At 44.9% G+C, this 17,295-nt stretch overlaps 1 protein-coding gene across 13 annotated transcripts in view; it reads left to right on the forward strand.

Annotated features, from left to right (window-relative positions):
- The window catches only part of PALM2AKAP2 (PALM2 and AKAP2 fusion), a 488,279-nt gene that overhangs the window by 264,237 nt on the left and 206,747 nt on the right, over positions 1 to 17,295 (forward strand). For all 13 annotated transcript variants that reach the window (XM_045043558.1, XM_045043567.1, XM_045043561.1 and 10 more), the window contains 2 exons: positions 13,268 to 13,382; positions 14,231 to 14,252. In XM_045043558.1, the coding sequence (XP_044899493.1) occupies positions 13,268 to 13,382; positions 14,231 to 14,252 (137 nt within the window). The remainder of the gene's footprint in view (positions 1 to 13,267; positions 13,383 to 14,230; positions 14,253 to 17,295) is intronic.

Raw genomic sequence — 17,295 nt, forward strand, 5'->3', positions numbered from 1 at the left:
CATGCCTCAACCAGAGCATATCTATTTGATCAATATATTGGAAAAGAAAATTCTATGCCAGAAAGAGGAAATACTGAAAACCTGTGGAATAGGAATAGTTTCATTTGCTCTTGGAAGGAAGCAGCACAGGGCAGTCTAATATCCCAGCCTGCGGCAACAGGCGGACGTAGGTTTGGGTCCCAGCTCTGCCCCTTACTGGTGATGGGCCACAAGTTACTGCACCTCTCTGAACCTCCGGTTCGTCATCAGTAAGGTGTGGATTGTAATAGCTGCTATGAAGATTGCAGAAAATTGAATAATGCTTCCAAACAACTTAACATGTTGTCTGGCTCATGGTAAATGCTCCACAAATGTTAGCTGTTTTTACCACTACTACTGTTGCACGTTAAATATTTTTCTTCTGATGAATGACTCATTAAAATGCTACCTTGAGTATCTTGAAAGCTCCACCGATCTTCCAAGAGTAACCTTCAATACAGACAAGAGGCAAAAATGTGTTGATTATTCCCAGTTTGGGCATTTATAAAGTCTGTGGCTGAAGCCATGTGGATACACATGTGTGTGCGTGCGCGCACACACACACACACACACACACACACACACACACACACACTCGGAGGCTAATGGAGAACTCTGACTCGGCAGGAAAGCTACCACAGTGCTGGATTTAGGCACAAACAATGAGTAAACAGGGATTTGGATGAGAGGAATGTGCCACATAAACAATTTTCACAATCAGATATGAACGCCCAGATACTTTCTGCATGAAGGGCAAGCCCAAAGAGAATCACAGGGGGAAGCAAAGTAAGTGCTGAGACTCTCCATCATTCCAGCCCAGTTTCTGCAGAGCTACGTGTCCTCTACCGGTGGTTTTGTATAGGTGAGCCCCAGAGGAAGTAAGAACAGTGTATTACATGTGCACACATGTACACACACAAACACACACTTGGGGTCAGATGAAATTATACATTTGAGATATTTGGAGAAATGAACGAAAAGTCTAGAAAGCACAGTGGTTACCTTCTATATTTTCTTATGTCAGAGAAAGCTAATAAGACAAGTTGCTTTTCAATCAGTTCTTTTTTCTGGAGTTGCCGCTAACTTAAATTTGCTCTTTCAAGACTCACGTTTGGCTGAAGGCCTTGAGCCAAAGGGTCTGCCTTGAGGCTGCTTCCAGTTGAGAAGCAACGCACACATTTACTGAAACACATATTTCCTAAGCCAGCATTTCTTGAGAACTTTCTCTGAGCCAGGTTCCTTGCTAGGTGTAAACTAGCTAGATGCTAGAAGCCACATTCAAAGAAAGATAAAGAAGAGATGGTTATTATCTTCAAGAGGTTTGCAAAAGGGAGTTGGGAAGGGAGCCTCAAATCCATAAACAAGTGATTAATACACAATCGGATAAAATTGGTGATAGAAATATGTTCACAGGATAAGGTAGCAAGGAGGAAAGGCATCGTCATGGTAAAGGCATCAGGGAAGACCTTCAGAAGAGATGATACCTGAGCAGATTCTTAATGAGCAGTAATTACCCAGGAGAATGGGAAGGGAGAAAATAAGGGCAATTCAAGCAGAGGCAGTGATATGAGCAAAAGCGTTGAGGCAAGAAAGAGCGCCCTGTGTGCAGGGATCTTTAAGAAAGTCATTGTTCCTGGAGATGAATGGGAGGCTGGGTGTATGTAGACTAAGGAACTTCTAGCAGAGAGCCTGTGAGGGTTTTCTATCAGGGGAACGCAACTGTGGTGTGTCCATGCCCATTCCAGATTTGAGGGTAATAAGGCTGGATAGAAGAAAAGGGATTGGATAGAAGGTTGCTGTAGGCATTTAGGAGAAAGAAGGAGAGCACTCTTAACTGGGCTGAAGAGGAAGAGATATGAAAGATATTTGTGGGGCAAGTTGGCAGGATTTAGGTGGCTAACATACATGTGTGGTGATTACCAGAGAGGGACAAGTCACAGGGCAAGGTAACATCCAGGTTTCCATCTTAAGTAGAATGAATTGATGGTGGTACCAGGATCTGAGGTAAAGAATGCCGGAGGGAGGAACAGCTTTTTGGAGAAAGATGAGTTTGGTTATGCATATGTTGGCTTTGAGGTACCTGTGGACTATCCACATGGAGACACGGGAAGTGCAATTGTATGCAGTGGCTGGAATCTAGGAGACAGGCTAAAGGTATAGGTTAGGTAGATGTCAGCATGTTGTGGGAATTATACCACGAGACTGGACATGATTAGCCAAGGATAAAACGTCTAGCGAGGACAGTGAGCCAAATGAACTTTTAATGAAGGAGTAGAAGAGGCGCCCATATTGGGAATTTGGTGTCATGGCCTCTGAAGGAGATGAAGAGTGGTCCACAGTGTTTTAACAAATGGAGAAAGTCAGTAGATTCACCTTGAAGAATATTTCTTAGACTCAGCAGTCAGGAGGTCATGGACTTGAACAAGACCAGATACAACAAACTGGTGGGGGCAGAAAGTAGAGTGGAGCCTGTCGGAGGGAGATTGGGATACAAGAATGTTGAAGCCACCAGAGGGGAGTGCTGTTGGGGGAATCTGGGAGAGAGATTCAGCAGTAACTCAAATGGGCTGTGGGGTCATAAGAAGTTCACCTGTTTTTAATGTGAGAGAATTTATTCTTGTTTATGGACGAAAGCAAAAGAGGTATCTGGGGAGAGGTTGAAGCTACAAGAGGAGGGGATAATTGATGGAGTGCCTTCCCAGAGGAATCTGCAAGGTCAGGTGCACAGGTGGAGGCACTGGGCTTGAGGAGGAGAGTCTCTGAGTCAGAGTCGGGAGGTACAAAGGCTGGATGAGACTTTTTTCTCTTCTACCAAAAGAGACGCTTCTTGGGGAGAAAAGGGTTTAAGCCATTGAGAAATGTGTTGCTTTGAAAGGAGATTCATCTCACTGTCGTGTAATCAAAACTCTTTATTTCTGATGAAGCAGGCTCAAACAAGAATTATACCCAAGAAATCAATGCTCAGCACAAGCTTGGAAATGATTTCCTGTAGCAGAAATCAACTTGCACAGATCCTGGTGGTGTGAGCCATTTGATTCCAGATGGAATAAATACACGAGACAAGGAGTGATAGACTGATCTTGTGGGCTAAGGAAAACTTATGGAGAGAGAAATTTGAATTCATATTTACTTGGTATTAAATTTGGTTGCACCAACATCAGTGACGAAGTGTGTTACTATGTCCCAGCTGTATACTTAGATCAAGACATAAATAAATCCAATATTAATTTATTTCTCAATGGATATACAAGTTAGTATATTAGTTTGAAGGGAGAAGTAGCAAAACCAAGCCAAGATGTAAAAAATTAGATTGAATAGCATCAAGTTAGTTTTGCTATAGAATCTTTTAAAATGTTTATTTATCCTTGAGAGAGAGACACACACAGAGAGCGCGAGCGGGGAAGGGGCAGAGAGAAAGAGGGAGACACAGAATCCAGAGCAGGCTCCAGGCTCCAAATTGTCAGCACAGAGCCTGACGCGTGGCTCAAACCCACAAACCATGAGATCATGACCTGAGTCAAAGTCGGACGCTTAACCGATTGAGCCTCCCAGGCACCTCACTATAGAATCTTTTAAAAGTGTGTTTTTGCTTTGCCTTGCTTTTCATTCATTCAACACATATGTACAGGGAACAAAATAACATATCGTCTTATCTCCCAATAAGCCTATGCTCAGAAGAGGGCTGGTACAGCTAGGGTTGGGGAGGGTAAATACATTTTTAACAATCATATCAAATACCTAACAGGGCTAGAAATGCTCTGGGGATTTGGAAGGAGTGGACACATCAGGTGGAAATGATTTAAGGAAAACATGACTAAAAAGACAGAATTTTGTTTGGGCTTTGATTTTTAGGTGTGTTAGATGGGGATGAGAGTGGGGACTCATTCCTGGCTCTTTCCCAGGGCAGCATACTCTGTTCTGGCTGGAACACAGGGAACGGCATAAGGCTGGGAAGGGGTGCGAGAGTGAACTTCCAGCCTAAGAAGTTGAGATTCGGGAAGGAGGTGATGGAGAGCCACCAGAAGCTTTTCAACAAGGGAAAAGATAGGAGATGTACTTTAGGAATTCCTGAAGGGACATTCTCTTCTCTGCCATATTTCTGCCTCAGTGATGACATGGGGGAAAAATGAAATGGGCTTGAGTTTCCACTGACACTTTGCACTCAAGGAAGGTCCTATTCTATTATGAGGAGAAGTGGAAATCCTCTGTTTATTTAAGGGCTGTTAACCTTTTTTCACAGTAAAATACCAAACAATCTGTGGTGATTCCAGATACTCTCATCTAAGTAAAAGGAAGCCGTTTCCTTGCAAATTGAGTCACAAATGAAAAATATTTGGAGAGTGCCATAGAAACTAACGCACTGTCTTCCCGAAATATGCGAAGTGAATTTTGTAGCATCTATTTGTGTGAAAACAAACAATATTCTTCCCAATGTTCTCTACCTAGACTATAGAAACAGAGAAATTGAGATGAGAGTGAGTGACAGAGAGAGAGAGAGAGATTGAGAGAGAGAGAGAGAAGCTAAATATTCAAAGAATGGAGGAGGGGTAATAGATGTTGTTCCCAAAAGGAAAGTGGCGGGGGATCAGGGCAGGCACAATTAACAGCTGCCAGGCCCCGTAGCTTCTCACCATGCGCACTTCTGAACGGCGTACAATGTGTCTTCTGCTTCCGTCCTTGTCACTGCAACTTTAGTGTCACTGGTGAGCTCCATATTGTTAAGTCTTATGCGTCCAGGTGGTTAGCTCAGCCGCAGAGGCGTTTCGAGTGCACAGACAGCACAACTTGCCCCTTTCTCCTGTTAATCCAGCTGGCGAAGGCACTGGGAGTCAGACTGACATAAACATCCCAGCACACCAAAGAGATGCTAAGACGTGGGTGGTTATCACTGAGCAAAACTCAGGGAACTTCCCTTTGGAGACTTTGGATGGGGAGGGGATTTGAGGTCGGGGGTCTGTGACTCACAGCTTCAGCCAAGCCCCATTGACAAGAGTTGATTCGTCATCGTGAATTCCAAACTTGGCGATTGCTCATTTTTTTTCCTTCTGCTGCTGAGTCATTAATGAGGCTCTGGGCTGTGATTAGCTATGGCGCCACATCCTCAGCATACTCCTAAGAGCATCCATTCAAATTCAGCCGTATGTGCTAAATGTCTTGTATTAATCAGGATTAAATGTGGATGCAGGCGAAGAGACCCAGGAGAACGGTGGCTTGAACAAGATGTTTATTTCTCCCTCCAGTAAAAATCCACAGGTAGGCAGTCCAGAACAGTCTAGTGGCCCTCTCTGAATTCCTTGGGGACCCAGAGCTTCTTTCATTCTTTCAGTTTATCCCTCTCCTATCCTCATCCTCAGAGTTCAAGTGAGAGTTCCACCTCAGCACATGTGCATTTCAAAAATTTTTTTAAGTTTATTCATTTCTGAGAGAGAGAGAGAGTGAGCATGAGCAGGAGAAGGGCAGAGAGAGAAAGAGAGAGGGAGACACAGAATCAGAAGCAGGCTCCAGGCTCTGAGCTGTCAGCACAGAGCCCGATGGCAGGGCTTGACCTCACAAACCACAAGATCATGACATGAGCCGAAGCTGGACGCTTAACTGACTGAGCCACCCAGGCGCCCAGCACATATGCATTTCAGACAGAAGATGAAAGAAGGGCCAAAGAAAAAAGGGCTAAAGACAGTTCTAGAAGCTGCCCTACAGGGCTTTCACTTACATCCCTTTGGGCAGAATATGCTGTATATGGCTATAAAACAGGCTGAGAAATGTGGTCATTTTTCTGTGTGGCCATAGTCCTAGCTAAATGTCAGGGATTGTAAGAAAGGAGGGTGGAAATTGGTGAACAACTAACAGTTCTGGTTGTGTGTGTGTGTGTGTGTGTGTGTGTGTGCGTGTGTGTGTTGGATACACAAAGATGTGGGCAGCTCTCCTCTCCTCTGAGTACAAATATTCTTCCTGAGGTTCTTGTTTTGGTAAGTTGGCCAGACAGGCACCCCACTTGACTGCTCAGCTGTGAACTTGCAGTTCAGGAGAAGAGAACAGGTCTAAATTCAGCAGCTCGGCCATCTGCCAGAGTCTCCTGTGATTCTGGGAGAATTTACTGAGACTCAAACACATGGCAACCGAGCTGCTGTGGTTGGCCTTTCACGTTTCTTGTATGTAACCCTATCTCGGGTCCCTCAATGGAGAGGAAAATTGTAAAGACTCACTCCATTGTCAGGAACAGACTGATCTGGCTCAGAGCTTGTTCAGGAATACACTTGTGAACATTTCTTTACTGCATTTCTTGCCTCAGCTGACTCAGTGCTGAGTTCCTCCATGGGGAAGCCCAGAAGTCCCCCTGCCTCTTCCTACCTTACCTTTCTACTCCTCCCATCACTCCCCTCCGCACTCCTAGGTCCCAGTTCATCACCAATGTCCCCCATTGGGTGGCAAGTTCCATTTGCCTGGGTTTTCCCGTTTCCCAGAATGGGGCCCCTACAAGTCATGGGGATTGCTAAACTTGACCTCTGCACTTCCAAAGGATAGAGCTCAGGCAGTGAAAGCCACAGGGAAATTAACTTCGCTTCAATCTGAGCAATCTGATCTGAAGGTCAGCACTATTCTAAGAGGGCATGGGCTGCCTTTAAAGGTGGTGAGCTCCCCGTGTGTGGAGGATTTCAAGCAGAGGTAGGATGACCATTGAGTGGAACACAGCTCAGGGGCTTCATGTTTCTGAAAAGTAATTAGATTAAATAGCCTCTACTCCTAGCCTGACCTTCTTTGGTTCTATGAGCATGAAAAATACATTATGTTGCATTATGCACTCAGGAAATGAGGGAAAAAGACTAAGTGGTCATAGGGAGGTAGTTGAAAGAAGTGACAGAGAGTACTGGTCCTCCAGCCACACCAGCAAGGTCCAAATCCTGGCCCCACATTATCTTTGCAACCCCAGGCAAGTTAGTGACCTTTCTGTACCTTATTTCCTTAATCTGTGGAATGGAGTTCAAAACTTTCTACCTCAGAGGCTCTTGTGAAGCGTAAATATCGTAATGCTTGTAAAACACTTAGAAACAGTGCCTGGCACACAGTAAGCACGCAGAAATCCTAATCATTACCTGTTGTTGTTGCTCACAAGCCATATATACATCACAAAAACAATATTAGAATTTTTAGTATTACAATTATTATCCACGTCACCACTGATGGGGAGAGAAAAACGAAACACACCTGTGTTTACAGGCAAAGTCCTCTCTAAGCAGTAAGACTCCTGGAAACCTGGTTTGTATTAGTCTGTACTCTTTTGGATTCACCTGACAGACACAAAGGAAACATTCATTGGCTTCTGTAAGTAAGAAGGTTAAAAGTGTAGCAGAGGATCTTGGGAAACAGGAGCCAGAGGGTCCCTCGCAGTCAGCCTCTTCTTTGTTTGAGCCTTGTTTCTTCCTACTGTGGAGGAGGGAAGGTAGGTTCTCAGCAGAGCCCTTAAGGCCAGGTAGCTGTTTCCAGGCCAGACAGGGCAGAGCAGGATGCAAGCACAGAGAGCCATGGGGATGAGGATGGGAAGCTGAGGGCCTCTCTGAGGCCACCGTGCGGAGCCGTTTCAACTAGAGGGTAGATCTTGCCGTGCCTGAAAAGGCCATACAAAGCCCATGCCCCTGGGTAAGAGCAGGGACATATGATGATCTGGGCCGTGGCCTGTGCGGTCTCCTCCTTCTGGTGCATTTTCTTCTCTTATCCACCTGGTGAATGCATCCTTCAAGGCCCAGCTAACATATCACCTCCTCAGTCAAGTTTTCCTTACCACCTTATGTAGCAGTTGGAAATTGCATTCAGCTGTGACCTCAACAGGGCCTTAAACTTGTAGAAATCTGTCGCCGACAGTCCGGATGCTTTGTGAGCTGTAACTTACGTGTTTACTTGGCTGTTTTCATCACTCGACCAGGAGCTCTGATGAGCAGACACTGTGCCTGATGCAGCTCTGTCCCTGACGCTCAGCGCAGTGCCTGATGGAATGAAGGTGTTTGCAGAAAGTTGGATGGATGAATGCATAAATGGATTTTGAGAGGAGAGTGATCAATGCACTTCACAGAGCCATAGGTCTTTCGTATTTTCCCGTGAGGGAGGTCTGTTGAGGTTAGGTAGATTTTAGAAGACCAGTTGGCCACGATTGCACCTTTATCACCAGTAAATTAAACCCGCACATCTGCAGTGTGTCTGTTACCTCTGCTTACCACCTATTACAGTTTGCTTTTTGCTCAGAAGAAACCGAGCAAATCAGTCAGAGGCGGTTACATGCACCTGTCTCAGCCTCAGGAGCCTCGATTAACCTTCGTATAAATTACACTTCCTGCCCATTCTTTATTTTTAGTTCATCAGTATCTACTTGGCTCCTCCAGGAAAGCCTGCATTAGATTTCAGTCACGAAACTACAAAACAGTGGCATCTCTAGCCTGGCTGAGATGACTCTTATGAACCCCATGAGGCTCTGTTCCCTGGGACGCTCTTGGCTCCGGGACTCAGGTTTTCCACAGAATGATAGTGGCCTGGGCTGTTTGGCGCCCTCAAGACCGGGCCCAAGCCCACTTGTGCATTTGTAGAGGAATCTGCTCCTTGGATCTGACTTGCCTAGACTGTCGATTTCCCTCATTCGTCCCCTTTGGGTGAAACTCATTTGTTGCTATTGCAAAAGTTGAGTTTCATTGCTTTCTCTCTCTCTCTCTCTCTCTCTCTCTCTCTCTCTCTCCCTCCCCCTTCTCAGTTACACAGTATCATGACCCAAATCTTTAGTGCTTGAGCTATATAGCTGAGAGCTCTGAAACCCATAGGGCCAGGGGCAGGCCGGGGAGACAGTCGGGCCAGCCAGTGGGCATCAGGCCACAGAGAGGCTGCTTCACTGGGAGAGGTGAGCTACTTTAGAGTTGGCCTTTCTTCCCCCCTTTTTCAGTCAGCCATTCTTAACACGATTTTATTTATTTTAGAATCCCTTGCAGTGCCTAGTTCTGAGTCCAACCAAGCAAGTTCAGTAAATGTGGGTCGAGTTGAATGTAAATCGATGTTGGCATGGGTCCATTTAACCCTTCACGGACACATGAGAAGCTGGCTCCTTTCCCATGCCACAGCCTGTGAAATGCTGCCTTCTCAGCACTCGGTCAAAGGAGGACTTTTTCAAAAGCCATTTGTTGGTTTTATTCTGGTTAGACAAGGAATACGTGAGTTTTTTTTTTAAAAAGGGAAAATATTAAAAATTATAAAGAACCAAATTAAAATGACCCAATATCCCATTACCCAGAGGCAACTATTACTGATATTTTCTTATTATCTTTTTAAAATTTTATTAAGTTTATTTATTTTTGAGGTGGGGAGGAGCAGAGAGAGAAGGAGAGAGAGAGAGAGAGAGAGAGAGAGAGAGAGAGAGAGAGAGAGAGATTGAGAATCCCAGGCAGGCTCTGCACTGTCAGCACAGAGTCCAATGCGGGGCTTGAACTCATGAACCATGAGATCATGATCTGAGCTGAGACCAAGAGTCAGATGCTTAACCGACTGAGCCACCCAGTGCCCTGATATTTTCTTCTTTTCTCCATCTTAATCCTCATGAGAGTGTGCCCTGTATCCCTCCAGATTTCTCTGAGAATTAGGAGAAGTGGGGCAGGGGTAGTTTATATTCTTTCTAATCTTATATACACATACACACATTACAAATGTATATATATTATTATATGTTTTATTAGGGTATATATCCACATGTATATATCATATAATACATATATATATATATATATATATATATATATATATATAATATGTACCCATATAATATATAAATATTTGAGCTGTATCACTTAGCTCTTGTCACAATAGTACTATATGACTACTGTCAAGCTCGGTGGTTTAAGATGAATGCCATTTATTATTGCTCATACTTCAGTGACTGTACTGGGTATTTGCTGATCTAGGCTGGGCCCAGTTAAGCAGCTCTAATTTCAGGTATAGATCCAACTAGGCATGGCTTCTGACTCTGGATTGGGCTCCACTCTACTCCTGTTATGTTTTTTCTGGGGCCAAGGCTGAAAGGACAGCCATTGGCCAGACACACTCTTCTCTTGGTGCTGGTAAGGCACACAGGGACAAACCCAACTGGGCAAGCACATTCCGAGCCTCTCCTGTGTTGTGTCTGCAATATCCCATTGGCTAAAGCAGATGACATGGCTAAGCCAATAGTCAAGGGACAGGAAGGTACAAACCACCCACCATGAGACCAAAGCAAATCAAGTGGCCAAGACCAACATCAGTACGTCAGGGATGTATCTACTTTCCATGGAGGTGAAGAGGGGAGGGAGGGAATATGGTTGAGAATAATAGACTCTACCCACATCCTACATATCTTCCAAGGAACTCTGTCCCTTGAGATTCAATCTGCTCAGAACCCACCTGGCAAGTACTATCATCAGTCTTCCCAGGAAACTTCTAGCCCAGAGCTCCTCTACGCATTGAACTAATTCAGTTTCTGGATCATTTGCCCCATGTATGTTGCTCCTATTCCCTTTCCTTGATCCTCTCCCCCCCTCACACACACAATAATTTACACAGAGGTGGGTGAAAGATTTTACTGCTGATATGGAACAGCAAAAAAGAGTTGTATATCTTTTGGTTTATATATCTATGTCACTTGGCTCCCTCTCCTGTAGACTCCTGTAGACTCAAATCAAGGCTTGCTGAAGAATTCACCCTGGTCTCAGATATCCTGAAGGTCTCGGGGTGCCTGGATGGCTCAGTTGGTTAAGTGTCCAACTTTGGCCTAGGTCACGATCTCACCATTCCTGAGTTCGAGTTCCGCATCAGGCTCTGTGCTGACAGCTCAGAGCCTTGAGCCTGTTTCAGAGTCTGTGTCTCCCTCTCTCTCTTTGCCCCTCCCTACTCATGCTCTGTCTCTATGTCTCAAAAATAAATAAACATTAAGGAAAAAGAAAAGAAATTCTGAAGGTCTCATGTGGCTGAGTCGTGTCTTTTGGCAGATGGTTTAGTTTCTTTTTCTTTCACATATATATATTGAACACCTGTGCCCTCCACTCCGTGATGAATTTATAATCTAGTGGGGGAAATTAATGATTGAGGGTTGCTAAACCTCAGCACTATTGAATTTGGGGCCAGATAATTCCTTGCTGTGCGGGCTGTCCAGGGCGTTGCAGGGTGGTTAGCAGCATCCCTGACCGCCACCCACCAGGTACCAGGAGCACCACTTCCACTCTCCTTGAGTTATGGGCACATATCCCCTGGGGGGCAAATCACCTCTGTTGAGAACCACTGCTCTAACATTTAACCTCTGATAAATAAGAAGAAGAATGACCAAAATAATGTGCTAATAAATGTTCAGAGGAGGACATGGGGCGCCTGGGTGGCTCAGTAGGTTGGGCGACTGACTTCAGCTCAGGTCATGATCTCATGGTCCGTGAGTTCGAGCCCCGCATCGGGCTCTATGCTGACAGCTCAGAGCCTGGAGCCTGTTTCAGATTCTGTGTCTCCCTCTCTCTCTGACCCTCCCCCGTTCATGCTCTGTCCCTCTCTGTCTCAAAAATAAATAAATGTAAAAAAAAAAATGTTCAGAGGAGGACAGTGTTTTTCCTGGTAGTGAATCTGTGAAAGCCTCGTGGGGTGAGTGGTGTCTCAGCTGAGGCAAGAATGGTTAGGGTTTTGAGATGAGTTCCTTGGAGGAGGGGGAAACATAGGGCACAAACGGGCAAATAAGGAGTTGCTCTCATTGTTAAGAGTGGATGCCATGTAGGTACTAGGAGGCTAGCTACTATAGGGCCATCTAAGTCATTATAAGGACCTCCACTCTTACTGTGAGTGAAATGATAAATACATTTGTGTTCATTTGGAGGCACTATGATTGTACACAGAGTTTGTCTTCATAACCCAGAGTAATTGCTGCAAAGTCTCATCCATCCAGAGGTCATTTTTCTGATGCCCAGGAAGGAAATCTCTGAGAGGCACAGTGCACCCCTAAATAAATCCATGCCTGTGGCTTGGTGTCCTTACCCCTCTCAAGATCTCACTCTGAACTCTTTCTAGTTGAACAAACTTGGTTAGCTAGTTCTCAACAGCAGATTAGAAGATGGAAGAAGGGAAGGGGCAGATAAAGGCAGACACAGACTCTGCAGCAAAGCTTCTAGCACAACAGAGAGGAAAGAACCCAAAAGCAGAATTGAATGAGCAAACAAATACATTCCGACCAAATAATTCTTTAGGCAGGGGAACATCCATCCCTTCATAGCCCTAAGGATATTGCTGCATAACAGCGCCACCCTAGATGCCTACATACACAATGTCTAGTGAGGCAGGAAATAATGCGACACACCGTAGAAACCATGTGGTAAGAGTTCAGCACCATGGTCAGGAGTAGTGTCTGGACTTCTGGCTTGAATCCTTGGTTCAAGGCTCTGCAGCAATAAACTGGTTCCTTAACCTTGCCAGGCCTTAATGGTTTCATCTGTAAAATGGGGATTCCCGATTCAAAAGTCATTGGGAAGGTTAAATAAATTAAACTACATGAATTCTTAGCTTGGTTCTTGGCAGAGATTTGGTGCTCAATATAAGTTAATACTATCATTTCATTGAAAGAATAAGCTACTGAGACATCTCCCAGATCATGGCTGTTCTGGAATATTCCTAGAGTCTCCTGGCAGTGACAAAATTTCCCTTTCCGAAAATAGGATGGCTGTGAAAGTTGAGAAAGTTCCAGAAGAGAAGGGCAGCTGTATCAGTTCCCCCTCCCTTTTCCCTTCTTTTGGGCAGTAGAGGATGCGCCAGTAAGAGATGACAGACAGCAGGCTCCCAAGGATATTGGCCACCAGCCATTTTGTAGCAGCATATTTCCCTTGAATGAGACTAGTTCTTCACCCTTTAGGAGAACTGATAGAAGAACAGTTATTCTGAGATAGCTAGGGGAATATGAAGCTATTTTCCTTCAGCCATTATGTCCTATGCTATGTAAAAATATCCACCTCCAAATTAAGAATGCGCACATCAATAGGGTTAGAGGGGAGACACCAAAGCACATTTTAAAGTGGTGGCGGTGAACCAGTGGCAGTAGCTCAGGGTGGTTTTCCTTTGGTCAATGTGTGCTGAGTGGCAAAGCTGAAAACACAGGATGCCCTGTGATGTGAAATCTGGCACCTCAGATGGCCAGGAAGTCACCCCACAGGAAGGAGCTGCTCTCTGTCCCCAGGATGGCAGGACAGTAAAGTAACCTGTTCTCTGTTTGTGTGTTTTCCAGGCTGGAGCAGGAAATACAAGCACTAGAAAGTGAAGAGTCCCAGATATCTGCCAAAGAGCAAATCATCTTAGAGAAACTGAAGGAGACGGAAAAATCCTTCAAGGACTTTCAGAAGGTACAGAAAACAAGTGGGATTTCTCTGAATTTTATCCACAGGGAAGTAAGCACTAGTGAGTTAGTCCCTGGAGACAGGGCCAGTTAATATCGATGAGAAGTCTGAGCCACACATCCTGTGAAATGAGGTGCGGATTGTGTGAGGACCAGTGTCGTCCCTGACACTGAGAGCAGCCTGTCTTCAGGTGTGGGACCACCTGGTCTGCGGGGAAGCACAGAAGAGAGTCATTAAATTAACCCCGTCTACCTACTGTCCAAACCCTTCATGCGCCTCATGCCTAAAAAGTCATCTCCCCTTGGACGTTAGAATTCTAAAGCGAATTCTTATTAAGCAGACTAGCCCTGCTCCTTACAGCTTTAAGTCTTTCCTTTATAAAAAAGCCAGAGGCAAAACTGTATCAAATGGATATGAATTGCAAATACACAGAGTGTAAATACTCTGAAAACAGATGCCATGTAGCGCAGAGGAGAGAACTCATAAAGCCAAGAGTTTCTGAATGTCTCAGAACCTTCCTTCCATTTTATAACCCAGGTACCCAGACCGAAGAAACAATCTAATCACATTAATTTTAAGATGGAGTTTTCTGATGTCACTTCTCCAACATGGCTAAGGGTATTCGCTGGATAATCAACATGAATCCCTACTGGGAGAAATTCAGTATAAAGTGGGAATGATAAAACTTTTCGTTAAATTTCCGGATCCCAAACATATTTCCCAGAAGAAAAGAAAGCATTGGGTTTACCCACCACAGTCAAATTCTGGACCCGGGGGAGAAAGACGGGTTAGGTGGATGAGGGATTGTCTCCCCACATGTGTGGTGATGCTCTGCCCTGCTTTTGTTTCCACAGAGCTTCTCCAATGCGGATGGAGGTAAGTGTAAGTGCTCTCTGCCCCCACTCTGTAGAAGTATTTTATCCCACTCAGCTTAGTGGGTTTCATGGACATGGGCTCACTGGGAGATGCGATGTGTTGGCGTGTAAAGACACCAGAGGGAAGGAACAGCACTCTGTACAGGACACTGAGCAGGTGCACATCCTGAGACTCGTCTGCCTCTCTTCTTCAAGGACTGTTTCTCGGCTCAGTGTTTCTAGTTTTATACAGTTCGCCTGGCTCTTTCTCTTTCCCATTTGGTCCTCAAGGTTCGCTGCTTGGACCTTTCGGAAAAGGTGCTCAGCAAAGAGTGCTAATATTGGGACCAGGTCCCAGGCAGGGAAGATCCCATTTGTGGCTAGGTCTCCAGGTCACAACACACATCAGAAGGCCATCATCTGGTGTTTAGGAAACCTTTCTAAGACCTGTGGTTTTGCTTTGAATCAGAAAACTTGGCATTCCTCCAGGCTTTCAGGGCAACAAGGCTGGGCAGAACGTCCCTCCCTTTGTGGCCTAAGCTGGACTTGAGCACATGAAGGGTGGGAGCAGGGCCCTGGCTTCCTGACCCCATCCTGGCAGGAGCAGGCCTTCCTTCTGTCCTCCTTTCCCGTCCTTGCCCCTGCCCTCCGCTCTCCTTACCTGTGGCCATGGGGATGAACGTGAGGTTGTATGCTTGACCTTGTGTGAAGGTTGAATGTTGTTGCTTCATTCTTCACCTTGCTCCCCTAACTTTAGCTACAAGCTCATGAAAACCACTCCATTACCACTTTCACTATGGCTCTCAGCTAGACCTGCTTTAAAAGGCCAGGACTCGTCAGAAGGATCGGATGCCATCTGCTCACCTGGTTCTGATAAAGCCAACCTCTAAACTATGAAGATGATGATCAGGAGCCAGAATAAGAGTTGGCATCAGTGTTTTCCCCATGTCATTTGCAAATATAAGGGACAATATTTTTAAAATGCAGATATGGGTAATGTATTTTTCTAGATGAGCAAAGATATTTACACTAAGGATAGTTCTGACGTTAGCCAAAAAAAAAAAAAAAAAAAAAAAAAGGTATTGTGTTATTTTATTTGATTCAGGGAGGGTAGTGGTTTCTAGCAAATAAAAGGCAGGGAATCTGGATGTTTGGCCCTGGATGATCTTTGGGAAGGTAGTAAATTAAACCTCATGTTCCTGGGTCAAACCGGCAGGGACTCCAGGAGGAAGACCTATGACATTCTAGAGCCTTCTCTAGGGTGCAGCCAAATTGGAGTTCTTGTTCTATGCTTTGGGGATAGAGCATGGACTGAAGAGGTGACCATGTCTCTCTGGGGGAATTGAGGGTGGCTTCATGGGAAGCATAGTGAGCTTCCCTAGTGCTAGGAGAGACCTGAGGCAGCATGCATAATCAGAATAATGCAGTAAATGTCAGGCTGGAATGGGGCTGTGGGGCATTGACCCACAGACACCTACATACTGGAAGGTACGCATTGACCTTTCATGCTTTTACTTCTTTTTTTTTTCTCTTCCTTCTCAAACTGGGACCTTCCCTAGACTTATCTCTATAATTAGGGAAGGGAAAGAGCCTGAATGTCTTGTCTCTGGGAAGGCTGTGTGGCTCATGGAGACCCTCATAGCCTATGACTTGATAACAAGCAAAACTGAAGCCATGTTATAAACCCTTGCCACTGTGTCTTTCATTTTCACCCTGAGTTTCTTTCATTTCCTCCTCCATTACTTCCCACTATTTGCATCCATTCCCCTAAGTGGTTCATGGAGGTGGGAGGAAACTTGATCATGACTAAAAAGAGCCTCTAGAGAAAATTGCCATTATTACTCTGCCCTCACTTTTTGGCAGGGGTACCTCAGGCTCAAGGATGCAAAAATCTTAGGGATCCTAAAAAATGGCCAGGAAAAGGTTTCTGTGGTCTTAACCTGTCATTCTGGATTATGATTCCTGCCATCTCTGGTTATAACTAAGTCTGGGGGGACCTTTCCATTGTACCACATCTACTGGCAAAGAAGGAAGTTTGAAGGAGGGAACACATCCTTCCAAGAATGCGGTCAATGTTTAACTCACACTGTGGGCTGAGAGTAAAAACTGAAGCATGTCCAGTTGAGGGACTCTGGAGTGTCTGATTATTTTATCATTCTTTGGTTTCAAAGGCCCTTTGATTTCAAAATTGCCAAGACCACTCTTAGAATTAACCACCTGTCGCTACTAAGAACTAACACAAAATTATTAAGAACAATAATGCCTTAAGAAAAACACCCTACTTCTGAAATGCCGATTATGGAATCCAAGGCCAACTAGGATTATATAACTGTACAACATGCTGCAGATAATCAGCAAAAGCATTCCTAGTTTAATGAGGTGCCAAGGAGATGGCTGCTGGTGTGTGCCTGTGTCATGATCCCCCTCAGGTCACCTGAGCATGTCACCCTAAGCATGTCAGAGGAAATAAAGGTACGGAACTGGTGGATCACCAATGGCTTCGGATTGTGTGGTAGTCCTAGCAATCTAGAGACATGTATTCCAATCTTGAGTAGAATTCCCTGGCCACATACGTTCTGACCCCCACCTCACTTCCTCCCCACCCCGTATGCACACTTAGTATATAGCAGAGTCTTCATCAGCTGGGTGGGTTTGTTGTTACCGCCTTAAATAGGCATAAAGTCTTCTATAACTTTAATTTGGGTATAGTACGTATCCTGTCCTAGCCATTATTTACCCACTGAGGAGCTGGGCCAGAACTGGCAAAGGAAAATGTGTATCCTGGGCCTATTTCCGCCCTTGCTGTATGATACTGATCTTCTTAGGTTTTCATCTTGTCCAAGTCTGTGGTGGCTGGAAGCCATCCCCCTATCAACACCTTTATACCAATTGCTGGGAAATCTCAGTGTGTCCTCAGGTGCCCATAAATCATGTTTTCAGGAGAGTGTTCATCAGTTTTCTCTAGCTTTGGCTATTCATATTCTTCATAGCTAGAGTAATATTTCAGTAGTGCCAGAACTAATAAGAAGCACTCATCTTACATTTCTACCGTGGTAATGGCCATT

This window comes from Felis catus, chromosome D4 (assembly GCF_018350175.1).
Source record: "Felis catus isolate Fca126 chromosome D4, F.catus_Fca126_mat1.0, whole genome shotgun sequence".
NCBI classification, from domain to species: domain Eukaryota; kingdom Metazoa; phylum Chordata; class Mammalia; order Carnivora; family Felidae; genus Felis; species Felis catus.